Raw genomic sequence first — 16,786 nt, 5'->3', positions numbered from 1 at the left:
GGAAAGATCTCTTCACAATTGTCACAGTGGCAGTATTCAAGATTTTATTTATTTAAAGTATCTTTTGTTTTCATCACACATAAATTCACATAGTTTAAGAAATCAAATAGAACTACAAGGTTTATGATGATGAGTAACAGTGGTAGTATTCAGGGTTTTAGATTGGAGATTAATCATGGTGGTGGGGGGATATGTTGATTTTTCCAGGTTATTCTTTCCTTACTTGTCCTGTTTCTCAGTAAGGACCAAAGGACTGACTATCACCCTGGTGATATATTTCAGGGCCCCAGGACGTAAGATCAACCAGGAAGTAGCAGAATTCATTAATTAACAATTAAAGAAGTCTTCCCTATATGGATGGCCAATATCATCTTCTGTACAATAAATAACACAAGAGCCAAATTAGGAACTGATAAAACTAGTTCCTGGAACATCTGGCTCCAGGAATCAGATTTCTCCCAAGCAGTGGGAAAAACCTACAGTCAGCAGAAGAGAGGCTTCAGGAATTGGTGTGTGGACCAAAAAAACCACTCTGTTTTTCATGATTTAGAGCTAGAAACTTGGGGTAACATAATCAGCTCAAGAAAAAAGCCTTTGAACTTATCATGACATGGACTATGGGAAAGGACCGTCAGATCCAACAAATAGGGTTATAATTACATTGGTATTGGAACAGGACCAGCCCAAGAGCGAGATTCAAATCTTGATGACCCTGCGTGAAGATGGCTGGGTAATACCAGAGTGAAATAATAACCTACAAAACTAGAGCCAGGTCTTGCTACAGTGGGAAAAGAGGCAAGGGAAGAAAACACCTTTCCTACTCAAAAGAGTAAATGAGGTTATATCAAGTATTTGGAATTCTACAGCTGGAAACTTTGGGGGATGCAAGCCCAGGAATATTTTGTTGGCGAGTTCCTATAAAAAATGATAGGCACTTACTTGAAAGATGGTGTGGATTGGGAGACTGGGATTGACACGTACACACTGCTATATTTAAAATGGATAACCAATAAGGACCTACTATATAGCACAGGGAACTCTGATCAATACTCTGTAACAGCCTAAATGGGAAAAGAATTTGAAAAAGAATAGATGCATGTATATGTATAACTGAATCACTCTGCTGTATACCTGAAACTAATACAACACTCTTAATCAACTATGCTCCAATATAAAATAAAAAATTTTTACAAAGGTGGTATGGAGACTGTCTCCAGAGAGACCCCTCTCAATTCACAAATGGAGTGGCAGAAAAACAGGGTTAGCAGGGACATGAGATGATCACTTCAGAATTCTGAAAATGGAAACCAAGAGGTCTTGAATACAAGAGTTTAGAAATTAAAGGGAGGAAAAGGAGCTTTAAAAAAAACTGGCCCAACTTTGAAAAGGTATAAATAGCATTAGTAGAGAGTGGTATCAAACTTCTGAGAGGTCACCTGCAAAGGCAGTGGAATTTCTCCCAGGAGACAGGAATTAGAGTTATTGATAGAATGTCTCCCATCTGGGTTGTAAATTATGCAACAGAATTGATACCATTAAGAAGTTAAAACCATGAGGCCATGCTCTGTAGGTCTCTCTTCCATTTTGTCCACCTTGGATGACCCTAAATCTCTGTTATGGACTCAAGCTGACAAGAGCAACATGGGTCTAGGTTGTGCCCCAGATCAAGTATTGGGCTTGTAGAATGCTGCTTTCTCAGGGGGAAAAGGCTGGCTGTATGTGAGATTGGTGCTTCGATGACAAGAAGCTGCAGTGTTCACACTGGCTCTGGAAAGTGAAATGTTGCTAAATTTTGTTTGGATGGGCCTGGTGTTATGGTATTTTATGCTCTTACTGCTCCCTGGAATGTGGAATATATGACACAAGATAGATTCAACAATGGAGAAATCCAGCTCCGAAGAAGCCAAAACTCCAGCTTAAGGGGCCCCGAGGTTGTAGCTTCCTTTAGACCCCCAAACAAAGCCCTTCTGGCTAGGGTAAAAGCAGGAAGAGATGAAAATGGTGGTTTTACACTTATAAAGGGATTTAAATTTCTCTGTGGAAAAGAGGGGCTGACTGGACAAGGCGGGTATACTTTATAGGAAAGGGCTTTATTGGGGGCATTCTTACACTGCTGGGGTCTTAGATGAACTAGAATGTTTATATTATCTAGTAACTTCATAGAATGGGGAGGGGAGGTGGGTGATTTGGAGGTTTGCTTCTGCTAGGCCCAGCTCCATGGTATCATCCCACAGAAAGTTTCCTCCCTCCCCTGCCCCCTCTTCCACTGCCTCTTCCAGCAATGGCAGCCACTGGTGGCACAACCAGGACACGGTATCTCAAAATTAAATCACCAGCTGAAATACTATTGGGCAGAAGATGAAAAACTAAATTTTGCCCATGGAAGTCAGTTTGGAAGGTCACTGTATAATGTATACTTGCAACCCAAAAGGTAGAACAGTACCACGCAGGCTGACCACTCAAAATGTGGGGGGCATTCTAGCCTCCAGGTGGTGCTCCAGGCTTCCCCCACCTCTTTACTCTGCCTCCGGAGAGGAGAAAACGTGACCCGAGACAAGGGTGATGCCCAGGTCCTAAAGCGCAGACAGAGCGAGGATAGCTTTGGCTAGGAAAGGAAGTGGTCCTCGAGGACATCTATTTGCCTCTTCTGCAACAAGGGGCTGGAAAGGCTGGGCAGGTGCTGGGAAGAGGTCAGGGTGATGGGCCTATACACAGGGAGGGCTTAGGGGCCAAAGAGTCCTCAAGGGGGACCTATGGCCCAGTGGCAAGTTTGCCAGGGTAAAGAGGTTGGCTGGTCATATCCTTGGTCATCAACTAGGAAGAGCAGCTGCTAAATGGAATTTATAGGACATTGGCCTTATCCTTTCTTCACCTCTACCAGTACTAACAATAATGACAGGTGATTTTTTTTAAGGGCTTCTATTCTAAGTCTGGCTAAAACAGAAGGAAAAAGATTCTTTGTATTAATGCTTTCTTTCTCCTCCCAAAAGAAGTGGTCATGTTAGTAAGAGGAACCCACCTTGGCCGAATGTACTAAATCAGGAATGTCCTGACTCAGAGGGGAACTGCAGGTCAGAAAGAGGGCCTGTCACGGAACAGCTGCCTCTCATTGAAACTGCATCTTTCAAACAATCATTTCTAAATAGAAAACTGGTTTCTCAAATAAGGAAGATAATTTAATGCCAATGGTAGTATAGATGTTTTTGGGGTTTTTTTTTTTGACCCAGATGAACTAGTTTCAGATTTACTTCAAGCTCACACTCTCTCCACACTTTAGTATTATTCTTGAAACAGCTTGGATTTGTGCAGTTCATTTTCTTTCAGGGACTCATTCATCCTAACAATTTAGGATTGTTATTTTAGAGTTCCAAAAATGGAAACCCAGAGGCCTTGAATATAAGAGTTAGAAATGAAAGGGAGAAAAAGGAGCTTAGAAAAGATCTGGCCCAACTCTGACTGAGGTAGGGCTTGTGTATTTTAATACGGGGCTCTGCCATGAAAATATTTTGTACAGAACGAACATTTCTAATTGCATCAGTGTCACATCCCAAAACTCTAGGCCACAGAGAAACTAATTTGATAGACAACTTATTTGCTTAACTTTTACCATTGAGAGAGAGGCCTAAATAGAGCCCTGTTCTCTCAACTCGGGGTCGGTTAGAGGTGAAAGGCTGGCTCCCCCCACTGTGGGCTTTCCGTCAGCCACGGCAAATTCTACCACGAAGGGCTGCTCACAGCGGAACACACCATCAGGAAAGGGGGAAACAGCGCATTGCTCCTGAATGGAAAAAAAATGCAAGACCAAACCTTACACCCCTTCTATAATTTATTCCCAGTTTATTTGATTTTCATCTAAACTGGCATTAAAGCATCAACAATATTTGAAGTGGGATTTAATCACTGTGGAAAATTTTACCTTCAAGTTTAAAGTTCATCTTAAAAGTCTGACGGGAGAAAACTCAAACCCTAGAGAAATAGGCTTCTCGTAGGAGAGAACCATTCCCTTCTATTTATAACCCTGACGTTCCTAAGAGCAGAAGCGCACCAAGTGTGTCAAGGGTACCTAAACTGTGACTTGTCCCCTCACACATACAGTTTTACTGGGGAACAGCATTAGCCACACAAAGTCCAGATGCAGCCTGGGAAGACCTGGCTAGTGTATGTGTTTAAGAGAGGAATCAGAAAAGGAGAAATAGCCCTAGCTAGTCTTTTTCTATCACTAAGGTCATCCCAGAGGCTTTCAGAAATCATGTTACAAACTTACTTCCCTGCAGGCTGGAGGCTGGCGTTGTTACAAACTTACTTCCCTGCAGGCTGGAGGCTGGCGTTGGGGGCTGCTGAACAACAGGGGGGGGAGGGAACAGAACAGAGAGCCGTGGTGTGCAAAACACACTCCCCAAGTGTCGGCTGCACACAGAGCACCATGCTACTGCTCAGGCAGATGTGAAGAAACACATGACAGGGGTTCTCTGCTTTTGGACACACTTAGAGCCTAAGAGAAACTGTTTGCTTCTTGTTTCGACAGGAATGGAAATTGGAAAGCAGGGACCTTGTTTAATATGTCAAAATACAGAATATATTAAAGCCCTACGCTGCTGCTTTCTCTTTATTCCCCAAGAAATAAGATCCCAGGCTGGTGGGGAAGGAAAGGAAAGAGAACGAAGCTGAGGAGAAGCAGAAATGTTCTGACTCTGCTGAGGTACCCTCAGCACAGTGACATTATCCCTACTGAATTATTCTCTATTAAAATTCAGATTAGGAAACTTGGGGTAGGCCTTCCAGGATCTGGTCTTTACTGTGGGCAGCCAAGTAGAAGAGACATCCCCCCTCTTCTATTCTACCTTTTCTATGGGAAAAGTATAAAAGACCCTCGTTAAGTGCCCTTTCAGGCAATTACAAAGCATTTCCAGGCACTCAGCTGAGAAGTGTTTATGTAACAAGCTAAGCCCTCCTCAGCCCCTCTGGAGAAGCACAAGTACCAGCATCCTCTTACACAGCCCATATCTAGGGTTACCTCCTGAGAGGTTTCAAACCCTCTCACAAAAGGACAATCTGCCCAGGCCTGTTCTTTTTTTAATAGGGAAGGGAAGACATTCTTGCAAGACCAATTTCCAGCAAGGGAAACATTTCAGGAAAAAAAAAAAAAATCCTTACAGCAAAAGCACAAATGCAAACAGCCTTGTTAGGTGGTGAGGATGACGAGCAGGGACTAAGAAGAACCCTTAATTTAAAACCCTGAGGAAATGGCACCGGATCATTACTATTAAGTTTTGTTTTTTTTAACGGATTGTCCTCTTTATGCTTATCATACAGCCCTGGTCTAGCCCACACAGCCCTTTGAGGTGGGGGAGGGGGGGTATGTCTGCGAGCTGTTAGCCAAGAGGCCGGAAGATGTTTAGGGTGGGCGATACTGAGGCAAGTGTACCCCTAGAACCTGGCCTAGTTTGGGGGTGAGGAGGCCACTCTGGTGTTGGGGTTCCTCAGAGGCTGGGTTCTTTCTGGTACTTCCTGGGATGTTGAGGAGAAAAGGCATTTGATGAGTACCTCGTGGGAGGGTTGCTGCCATAGTGAGGCTCCCCCATAGCTGAGGACCAGTCTGGGAAGGGTCATTTTAAAATGACAGGTATCTGGCCACAGTGGGAAATTAAACGGGAGAGAGAAGGCCAAGGAGTTGAGAAATTACAGCTAGGTCCCTCCCATGTTAAAATGTTAAGTAGAAGTGCTATAGCAGAAAAACACCCGTTCTTCAAGCCTGGAGTAAAGGCTGGAGAAGAGCAGGCAGGACTCTTCAGCGGGGAGATAAAGCCACAGCCCCACGGGAACCAAGAGATAAAAGGGTAATATCCTCAGATCAAGTCTCAACACCTCTCTCTCCAGGGAAGCTAAACCACCCTCTCCTATTATCACTCCCTTTAGACAGCTACAGTCTAAAATGGGAGACAAAGAAAGGGGGTGGCGGGCCCATGGGTCAGTAGCAGCCCTTTGCCTAAGCCCAGGCCCCCAGCCTGGCAGTTGGAGGGTTAAAGTCAGCACTTAAAAGAAAACTCAAACCCCATTAAGCCCAGGCTTGGAGAACAGGGAGCAACAGGGAAGCCAAAGGAAACTAATTTTGGAGGTTCTCCAAACTGCCAATCACCAGCATATTTCTAACAGTCCCAGTGTTGTTTGAGTTGGTTGTTTTTCCACAGCCTGCACAATGGGGTCTGGTTATTCATTGAAAAAGTCTGCAAGGGAGCCCGGCCCTCCATTCACAACCAATTTGGAATGCTCCATTCAGGCCGGGGGCGGGTGGGGGGGGGGACTCAGCCGCTCAGCTCGCTGGGGCCGACGGAGCAGAGACCAGCTGTCGCCGCAGGGACGCTTGCTCGCCCAGCGCGCTGTGTTTATGTAAGAAATTCAGACCCTGCAGGCCGTGCTCTGCACTCCCTAAGATTCAGATGGCCAAGACGCTGGCTGAAATCCGCAAGGGTGTGCAAGTCAGCTCCAAGTGAGGTCGGCAAGTACCCTCTGGCAAAAGAAATCTGTCTCGTGCGGCCCACTTCAGACTCTAACTGTAGCTACCAGCTGAGAGAAGCAGACTTCAGCGGTATTTCTCCTGCCCTCAGGGACGAACTGGTTTGCATTAGAGGACAGCTCCCTATGGAAGCCAGCCTTTCCAGACTCCTTGCTTTTCCATTCATTGCCAATAGCTGTATCGGGAGCCACCTGGCTTCCTCCCCAAGGGAGTGGGTCTCTGGAGACACCTACTACTAGATTCTGGCTGCAGAGGGGGAGGGGTCGAGCTACCTATTATGAACAGTTTCACAGTTCCTTTTCCTGGCTTTGCATCCGGCCTGAAAAGTTTATAATACCCACCTGGCATGCTCAGGAGACATCAAAAGAGAAGGGCAGGAGATCTGGGGGCGGGGGTGGGAGTGAAATCTACTCCAAGGACAACGCAAAGTACAAGGCTAAAAACTGGTTGAGTTTCTATTCTTCTCAGACCTTCAATAATCACCTTAAGGGAGATCTTATGAAGCCAGTGTGACAACTAGACTTTATTTCAAGGAATAATATACTACTTTAGGAAAGATAAATTTTAGCACATGGGCTTTCCTTCTTTTTCGAAACATATTGGACTATTTTCAAATGTCTTAAGTGGACCTCTTCTCACTGCCTGCCCCCATTCCCACAGCCAGTGAACTCAGATAGTGACACCGGAAGCATTTCTCTGCATCTTTCTAACTATAGACTCTCCATTCAATGCCTGGAGTGCTCTACAGATCAGACTCAAACTCCTGGCCTTTTAATAGCTAGACCTTATCCTGCTCCCTGGAATCTTCACCCTTGGCTGCAACTTTCCTCTAGATGTTTCTGTTAGGCAGGGGAGCCTCCTTCATGAGGGGGCTCTCACATCTGAGTTGCTAACATCTGTCATTTACCTGCCAAGCCCAAAGGTGTACTTACCTTGTGATTACACACACACACACACCCCTGTGTGGGCATCCACCCACAGACACATTCGGGGCTTAGTGTCTTGTCTCTCCTGTATTTTAAGCTGAGCCTCTTAAAGGGATGGGACAATGATAGAAACTGACGACAAAAGCCTCTGTTAAATGAGCTTGGTGAGTTCACAAAATGAATTTTTAAAAAAGAAACCTAATCCGGTACTGGCATCAACATGCCTGGCACTTGTCCAAGAGCTGGGAGCTGCAACATGACAAGACTCTGAGCTCCCTGGATTCCAAGCGAGAAGCACTGTGTGCCAGGGCACAGATGGGGCCCAAGCTGCCTCAAGGGCAGCCATGTGCCCGAGAGGGGGCTGTCAGCCTCTGGGCCCGGATGTGCTTTACCACCATGAAAACTGCAGAAACACATGGAGGGAACAGTCTCTGGGTAGAGAATTACACACCCCACCCTACCCCACCAGCGGTAATATTGTTTTCTAGGATTGAAATTAAAACAATGATTCTACTAGATGGTTGAAATGGCAGATAGTACAAATCCTCAGCTTTATCAGTCTACCCATGTCTTCATCTTATAAAGCCAAAGAATGCTGAAAAACGGGATAGACTGTAATTTCTTGGTTGATGCCAGGATTTTGTTACCTCTGGAATCTACAAAAGTGATCTGCCCTGCAGACGCAGAGGTAATTCCCCATTCCAAGTCTTTTGCGCCAAACACAAATGATTGGAAAGGATACTGGGTTTTATGAGAGGACTGAGAGCAGAAAGACATAGAAGAGGAAGAGAAAAAAAATCTATTGTTTTTAATAAGCCTAACTGAATTAAAGTCAGATGAAAAGAAATTTCGTGTAAACATATGGCTCTGTTTGATAAATGGGAACCCTAGGTCTTGGGTCCTTAGGCGTCCAGCATCTTAGGGATCTTGGAGGCTATCAAAACAGGAAGGATTTCAAATCATTTAGTCCCTTCTCAGTGGTAAGGTGGTGGTGAGTGGGATAGCTAACAAAGACTTTGAAAAGTTTGTAAAACTTGGAGTCAAATAACCTCCAGTTTTCATCCTCTTGCTTTAGCACGCTTGTTTCTTCTCCCTACCTTCAGAGCTACCGGCTCTGGATAAGGATAAAATGATAGGCTTGATTCCCTCAAGCCTCTTATTTTTAACGTGCCTACTGTTTTCTCTCTTACCTTTTATAACAAAAAGACTTTAGGATGCTCCTTTCATACAGAAATGGACCAAGGACACAGAGCAAGTAAATGTACAGTTTTGCTATATCATGTCTGGGGCCAAAATCATGTTTCCTCTCCCAAAGGAAGGCACTCCCTCTACCATATCAACCTCCTATGCAGTAAACAAACAAACAAAAAAACCAGATGAATAATAATATATAGAAACAGGATTAAGATCAATGTATTTTAGGCTCAAGGGCTGCCATAACAGTTAATCCTATTTCCCCAGTCATCTATTGCAATGTATTTATGAAATGTCGATTTTTATCAGTTAATTAGCCAGTCCTTAGGAAATTACCCTTACTTCCTCCAGTCGGTCCATTCTTTTTGAAGCACAGATCTAAAAAGAACACTTCCAGGGGAAAATAAGGTCATTCAGATTTTAAAACAATTCTTCAAATTATATTTGGTACAGAGGCCATCTTTTAAAATGAGATTTTATCACACCTTCTCCCCAGCATAAAATATTTTAGTTATTCAAAATGCCGACAGGTAAAACAGTCACAATTCAAACAAATGAGTGAGATTTTTAAAAATCAGAACTGAAATCTGCATTAAAAAAAAAACCATTTATATATGCTAAAATCTAGTAATTACCCTAAGGTGCCCAAACAGTCAGCTCAGAAAAATGAATGTCGACTACCCACCCCCTACCCCAAATCTAAGCCCTCTGAGTTCCATTCTTATCCATGGTTTTGATTTGCAGCTAATTCTGTGAAAATGTGTAGTAAAAATGTGTAGTACACATCTATCTACTGACCCAGATTCTGTGGTTTGGTAGTTCTGTGTGTTAAGGCACATGTAGCTACACACACATTTATAATATACAGGATATATATTCGTAGTTTTATCTGTATACACACTAATGTCTTCTAGGAAACATGTCTGTTTCATAAGTTTTCTGTTTTATAATTTCTCTTTCTTCCAAATCCTACATGAAAAAACTCAAAGCACCAAGATATTGAATTGGTTTCTTGGGATTGTAGAATGAAGAGAACTGTGGGTTAGACTGGGCAGCCAGCACTCTCCCAGGCCTTCTTGAGGGCCAGCTCCAGGTATCTGAAATAATGAGGGAGAGCCCTGAGCAGCCCTGAGCGTGACAGTGCTCCCTGGCTCTGCAGCTTTGTGAGAGCTTCTTCAAGGATATGATTTTATACATTTTCCCCCCCTCATTTCACTTAACCCCTTCCACTTGCCCCCAATCACTAGTCAGTCTCCCCAGCTATCTGGACCTTGTCATAAGTAAAATGAGAGGGTTAGGCAAGACCCTTTAGTAAAATGAAAGAGTTAGGCAAGACCATCTCTACAAGGGACCTCTAGCTCAAACAATCTGGGATCTTCAGGATTATTCATCAGGATCAAGGGACGATGGATGGCATTGGCAGAACCCCTATGTCTATAGGTTAAACGTTCTATTCCCTTGAATGTGACCTTTAGGAGTTTCCAGGTGGGGGATACTTTACTAATGTCTGAATTTGTGACATAAGGGGAAATCTATACAACTAGAAGTAGGCTGGGCATTTCTATAAGACTTATAAGAACAATGGTTTCATTTATTTAAATCACACTTATAGATGGATGCCTATGGATAGGAACCCAAATCTAGAAAATTTACAAAATATAATCTCTTTAGAAGTTGAGCTTACAGTGTTTATCAAAAAAAGGTAAGCCATAATCTTCAAACCTGACGTTCTAAAATAAAACGTTGCCCACATTACTTGGTATTTCTTTCTCTCTCTCTCACACACACAAAAACTCTCACACATACAAGATGGAAAATTAATCAAATCATCAGCAACAGGAAAGGTAGACTACTACTCGTGGCAGGCCACAGAAGAATATTTGAGGACACAAACGTTTCTGCTACCCTAGGGAAGAGGTTTGCTTTACCTAGCAAGTGTGAGTTTGGTTTATAGTTCATTGATCGGGTGATTCAAACCAGTTCATAAGATTTCATTAAATTTACATGAGCCTCCCCCCCTCCCCTGGAACAATCATGGGCTCTTCCAGAAGGTGACTGGAGTGGAAGCGGATCCTCAGCAGGAGGTTGTGAGATGCACTCACAGAGAGTCTGCCCAGCCCTGGGCTCTGCCAGCTCCCACGAGTCCACACTGCCTGTCTCAGCTGCAGTCAAAGCAGTTACACATGTAACAGCAAGGATAAATGGCTCAAGGATATACCTCCCCACATTCGTGTTCCTGCCTAACCTCTATTTGAATCTATCCTTCTTGAAGCTCCACCTCCAGAAATAAGAGTCAGAGGGGGGAAAGAATTTTAATAATATTAAGAGACTTTTTGAGGCTACTCAACCATCTGCTTTATCCTTAAAAGACAGAAAAGCTCAACCTTAAGAAGTTAAAGCAAAAAGCAAACAAAGTAAGAAACACATCACACTTGGTAAGCAGAAACATCTCCCAAAGCAGCTCCATTTTAGGTATGGCACTTTAATTAAAGAAGTTAGCACATTCTATTTGCTGAGCAGGAATTATTTCTAAGGAGCCAAAACACATTTATTGATTCCTTCACTTTAGCTTCTTCCTGCAGATAAATATCTCTCCAAATATAAATCCTGTTTGCTGACATCTTTCTCTAAAGAACATACCTTGGATTCAGCACATGAAATCAACCTGAATGCAGTCATCTCACCTTCCTTTTAACTCTTTTGGGTTACAGAGAAACAAGTGTCATAAAAGCATTACCTCTGCCAAGAAAGCCACCTCCCAGACTGCAGTTTATGCTGCTCTGAGCAAGAACCGGAAAGGCTGGGCCAAATTGTCAGCACGAACAAAGTAGGATTACAAATCCTGTCTTTTATCTTGCAAACACACACAGACACACACACACACAGACACACACACGTTATCTTTATTTAGTCTTTTAGTGGCAAGCTTCCCAATCACTTGAAAGCAATCAGAGGGCAATAATTAACATGCATTTACTCTCCTATAGAAAACATTCAGAGCAAGCTGTGACAAAGCTAAGGTAACCATGCATCTGTGGGTTACAGTTTGTTCCCTTTCAAAGTTTCCCAGCACTGCACCTTGGATACGAGGCCTATCATTAAAGAATGTTTAGCTGGTACCTCTGGTCTTTCATTTATTGATTTAGAACACCCAACTTCTATTTACACCAAAAGATATGCTCTCTCCCAGTGGCATTTTACACACACACACACACACACACACACACACACACACACACACGAGATAAAACAAAGCTGGGAAGAATGTGTTGGTGCAAAATGAGAAATCGAATCCTTGCCTGGCTCAGGTGCTTGCTATTATAAACTATGACTAAGACACGAATTTCTCTATGATGCAACTCTCAAGAGAGGCAGCATTTTTCTCTAGGCCTCTCTTAAACCTGCTCATTAGCCAGTAACTAATGCTCTCTAGAGCTGCCCTGTGCTGCTCAAATTTCATCAGCCAGCTTTGTCCTTGATAGTTCTTCCTGGACCATAAAATCTCCCAGACCTGTTGAGGACAGCCCCAAAAGATCAGTGTAATGCGAACTGTGCCTGTGCCAGCACCGAGAGCCGTCTTTTGAGCTCCCACTGCATTTGTTATCTCAGTGATAAAGAGCACTTAAAGACCATTTTAAGAAAGTTTTTACTCTTCTCTGAATGATAAAGTCCTGACAACTACATGAAAAATAAGTGTAAATCAGGTCACTCTGTGACCACCTTTTGTCAACTTTGAACTAGAAACAAAACTGACAACATGTTTGGTGAAGCGACAATTAACTGGAATCTTCCATTAACTATTTTCTGCACCTTTAAAAGAAAAAAAAAGTCAGGCTCATGATTTGCATCAAGGATTTAATTTATAAAACAAACCCCAAAAAACCACTGTAAAAGGATGACCGATTTATGGATGCTTGGTCCAACAACTTATATATTTCAATTAATTTATCATTTGGATCTTGAAGCCTTGCAAAATTCTTAGGCAAAAAGACATTTTAAGATAAAATCATGTTCAGTAAATCTCACCTGCAATACAGTAAAAGCACTTCAGAAATAATTTCCATAAGGAATGAAACAAATTCGGAGGGGGGTTAACTTTGAATTATTAGAAGAAACCAAACACATTCCACTGTCCAAATATGCTGGCTACAACTGGAAAGAGTATTCTAGACTTGGATGATCTAAGACCAAACAATTTCAGAACACATGTGCCACCACCAGAAAGGTACTTACAGTTATCAGACTGAAAATCTGGGACAAACTGTTCGTCATCAGGAACTTGTGCTGGAAAAGAGATTTTTATTTTAGACCTTTAAGTTTTATTAAAAAGCACAGTAAAACGTTTTATGTGGAAAATAGGACAGCCAAGAAACTTGCCTTCAGCTAACCAAGCCTCTTGAAGTTGACTGAGATCCTGAAACAACTCTGGAATTGAAAACAGAAGACACCAGAATGAGGAGAATTCTTCTGCTAGGGAGAAGAGGGAAGAGCTGGCTGCATGCAGCTTTCGCAGGGAGCCATGTGAACAAGCCACAACAGAGGGGAAAGCTCCACTACCTTCAGAATCATGAGCCAGATCTGTGTCCAAAAACTTCCTCTTTCTGTCAATCACAGGCCGCCCTCTACTCTCCTCTGACCGAGATTTCTGAAAGAGGCCAACAGACAGTGAAGACTCAAGTGTAATAAAGGGGTCCAAAGGGGGTTGTGCCATAAACCAATAAGGAGAAGACTCATGTTCGAAGAGGGAAGACAAAACAAACCAAAAGCCACATAAACTTACCCCTGGGACCATAAAAGGGACTTGTTGATCATAAAAACCATCCATGGTGCTTCCAATGTCTCTAATGTCACTTTGGAAGGTCTCAGCATTGAGTAATTTCTGGGGGGAAAGGGGTCCTCCTGTAATACGAATTTGGGAGATTTTAACCGAGAGGGGGGAAGAAAGAGAAATGAAGTAATTTTATATTGCTTGTCCTTTTAGGGCCTGTGCAAAATCACTACCTTTCTCTGAGGTAATTAAAGCCCACTTCAAGGTGTAAGCTTTACAGACTAACGCTGGGCTTGATTAATGGCATCAAAGATTCATGGTGTACTTAGTGCCAAATCCATTCACCTAGTCAGTCTTTTCATCTTTTTCTCTCTCTTTTTACTTAATCATTAAAATTATAGGTTTACTACTACCTGTCCCCTACCAAAAAATAAAAAAGACCTTATTTTCATTAAAAAGGGCGATTTGAAGATTCTCTCCATAAGAATATTCCCCAGGGCGTTTGTAGTGGTAGGGTTCTTTTTTTTTAGACATAATTTAATTTTTGACAGTACAGTGACAGGAAGGAGAAAAACTGGGTTTAAGCATTCCAAATTATTTGCAATTAAGAATCTGACATACATACTGTTTCTAAAAGTATTTTGTAGGTCAGTGGTAAAACACTGAAAATAGTTCCAGGAATACAACGATCAGTGGTATATCTAACTTCATACACAACTTTTTATTAAAACTTAAACCTTCTGTCCAAACAGCTGTAGTGTCTGTAATGTCACCGATATCTCTGTGGCAACTTACAGAGATGTCTGTGATATCTCCAACTTCTTAAAGAATAAAGTAGCTATGAAAAGTAACACATAAAGTTAACTAAATTCCACTGCACATATTTTAAATGCATCTCTACCACAGATCTTTAAAAAGCATTAAAAGCAAAAGATCCATGGAAAGAAAAATGAGTTTATTATAATGAAATCATTTTTTCTCAAATATGACCAAAAAGTAAAATTAAATTTGTTTCAGCACTGTCAAGTGTTGGGGCTGGGAAGGGAGGTTGGGGGTCAGAATGGAGAGGAGGAACTTTTTCTAATTTGAGAGGTATAAACTAACAATTTTAGGAAAGTGCCATTTTCCCGAACACTGTTTTATTCTTCAAACAAAAAACGCAGTTAAGTCAACAAAATGGGGGAAACATTAATTTCACTCATCCCAGCTCTAAGCAATGCGAAACAATTCAGGATAAATCTTTTCTTTAACTTGTATACAAATGTTAGATAGGGAACTTTTTCTCGGTGGGCAATTCCATCCAATTTGTTTTTCACACTGTGTGAAACATATCCAATTTTTGTAAGTTAGCAGGATACGAGGAAACCCTTCACGGCCAGCCTCCTCTCAGCACTTTGGTCCAAGTAATAAGATATTTTCCAAGTCAAAGAGAAAGAGGGAGAGGGACAAAACTGCACACTTCATAACTTCCTAGAAAAACACTTCGGCTAGCCTGCCTGCGTGCCTTCCAAACAGCGCTAAAACGTTCAGAATAAAGCTTCTTTCCCAAATGTCACCAACCCGTAAACAAAATCTGAGGCGCATCAGCAGTGAGCTGAGGGGCAAGAAAATGAGTTCTCTGCAGCCTTCAAAAATCTGTCAGATAAAATAAATCGTGGCCTTAGAAATTCTGTAAATGTCTATTGGGAGAGGGGGACAACGGGTAGGAGATCGGAGGGGGAGATATTTTCAGTCTCACGATGAAATACGTTGCAAAAATACTTCACCATGAAGAGCAAAAATACCTTTAAAAAAATTAAATGAAAGAAAGAAGCGAACCCAAAAGAGGGATCAAGGATCTTTAACGCAGCTCTCAAAGTTCAAGGGCTAGAAAAATCGTGTTCAAAGTGTAATTTCTTTTAAAGCCTGAAGGGAAGGCTCGAGTTCATCCAGGAGTTTAAACCCCTTCCTTTGTGCCCCCCCCCCCACCCTTCCCGGGGCCCCCAGGAAAAACTTTAACACAGCGCAGCGGCGCGATCGAGGCCCCTCCCCCGCGGCGCGCAGCGGGCCCGGTTTTATGAATGAGAGAGAGCCGCGGCCGCCACATCAGGTAAAGGCTGTAACTGGATCCCTCTCACTGGGCCCCATTCACAAAACAAGACACACTTCCACCCAATTCCCAGCCTTCTCCATTCAAGAAAACTCCTTCAGATGCGCCCCCGCCCCCACTCCCAAAGCTCGCCCAGCCTCCGACGCAGGCCCCTCACCCCAGCGTCCTAGGAAGAAAGCTCAATGCTTCATTCACAAAAAGGGAAAGAAAAAAAAGCCGCAGGGAGCGGCGAGCCAACGAAAGAAACCCACTTCATTCATAAAGTCACCCACATTCATAAAAACGAGCTGCGGCGCCAGGCGCTACCAACCGCCTCCAATCGGCCCCCCCCACCCCCCAAAAAACACCCTTCCAAACATCTCTCTTTGGCACCCCTCCACAATCAGGACTTCGGCTCCCCCAGAGGTCCCCTCCCCTCTGAAAATGCGGTCAGATCCCAAATCCAGCGCGAGGCTCCAGCATCTCTCCATCCCCCGCCCTCCGCACCCATTTTTTTTTCTTTTCCACCATCCCCAGGCCGCGGTTCTGATGCTCTCCTATTTCTCGAGAATCGCCATGCAGCCTGACGCCCTCAGTCTGCTGGGGGTGGGAGTGGGGGGATTGGGTGTCCGCTTTCCACAACCTGAAACTTACAAGGCCTTCATAAGTTCCTGGCCGACCCCCAACCCCGGAGGCTGCACATGCCTATGTCACTTAACCCCTCCAGGTGCTGGGGTGGGGGTGCATCACTCTCAAACATTCCCCCTAGGCTGCTTCAGCCCCCTCCTCCCCCCTGCAAAGATCTGCCGAGTGCCTCTTCTCGCGAGCCTCCAAGTCCCCTCGGGGCTCTCAGGTCTCCAGAGACTGTAAAGCCCGCAACTCCCCGCCCCTCCATCTCCACCCGGGAGCCTCCGCACCTCGCGCTCCCGCTCGCCTCCCCCGCGACGTGCGGAAACCCGCTCTCCGCTAGCTCCGGAACCGTTAGCCGCCCCCGCCCGACGCCTCCCGGGAACCGAACCGGACCTGGCCGCGGGAGGAGGGGGTGGTCAGCCTCGGGAGGGAAGGGGACCCAACCCCAATGGAAAGTGCACCCAGACTCTGAGGATTCTGAATCAGCCAGTGAACTCTCGCCGGCTGGGCCCTTCCTGGATACTCCCTCCTAAGCCCCCTTGTCTCCTCGACGCCCCCTCACCTGAGGCAGCGGCTCTCCTCCCCTTGCAGCGGCCCCGGGGCGCAGGCGCGCTCACGCACGCGCGCACCGGGCCTGGGCGCCTAGGCTAATGGCTGGGCCGAACCGCTACGGGGACGCTGAACCG

General features: G+C 44.1%; 1 protein-coding gene across 2 annotated transcripts in view; it reads right to left on the bottom strand.

The window, feature by feature from the left end:
- Positions 1-16,786, bottom strand: part of ETV5 (ETS variant transcription factor 5) — a 56,726-nt gene extending 39,940 nt beyond the window's left edge. The window contains exons 1-5 of one of the 2 annotated variants that reach the window (XM_007451385.1): positions 16,663-16,786; positions 13,415-13,533; positions 13,192-13,279; positions 13,012-13,059; positions 12,868-12,918 (exon numbers count right to left, since the gene is read on the bottom strand). In XM_007451385.1, coding sequence (XP_007451447.1) covers positions 12,868-12,918; positions 13,012-13,059; positions 13,192-13,279; positions 13,415-13,459 — 232 coding nt within the window. In that variant the 5' untranslated portion in view covers positions 13,460-13,533; positions 16,663-16,786. Of the gene's footprint in view, positions 1-12,867; positions 12,919-13,011; positions 13,060-13,191; positions 13,280-13,414; positions 13,534-16,175; positions 16,262-16,662 lie in introns of those variants that run through there. The other variant, XM_007451384.1, reaches the window with a different exon arrangement.

Source organism: Lipotes vexillifer, unplaced genomic scaffold (genome assembly GCF_000442215.2).
Source record: "Lipotes vexillifer unplaced genomic scaffold, Lipotes_vexillifer_v1.1 scaffold513, whole genome shotgun sequence".
Classification (NCBI taxonomy): Eukaryota; Metazoa; Chordata; class Mammalia; order Artiodactyla; family Lipotidae; genus Lipotes; species Lipotes vexillifer.
The sequence above is the reverse complement of the archived record's forward strand: the minus strand, read 5'-3'. Positions and strand labels throughout refer to the sequence as shown.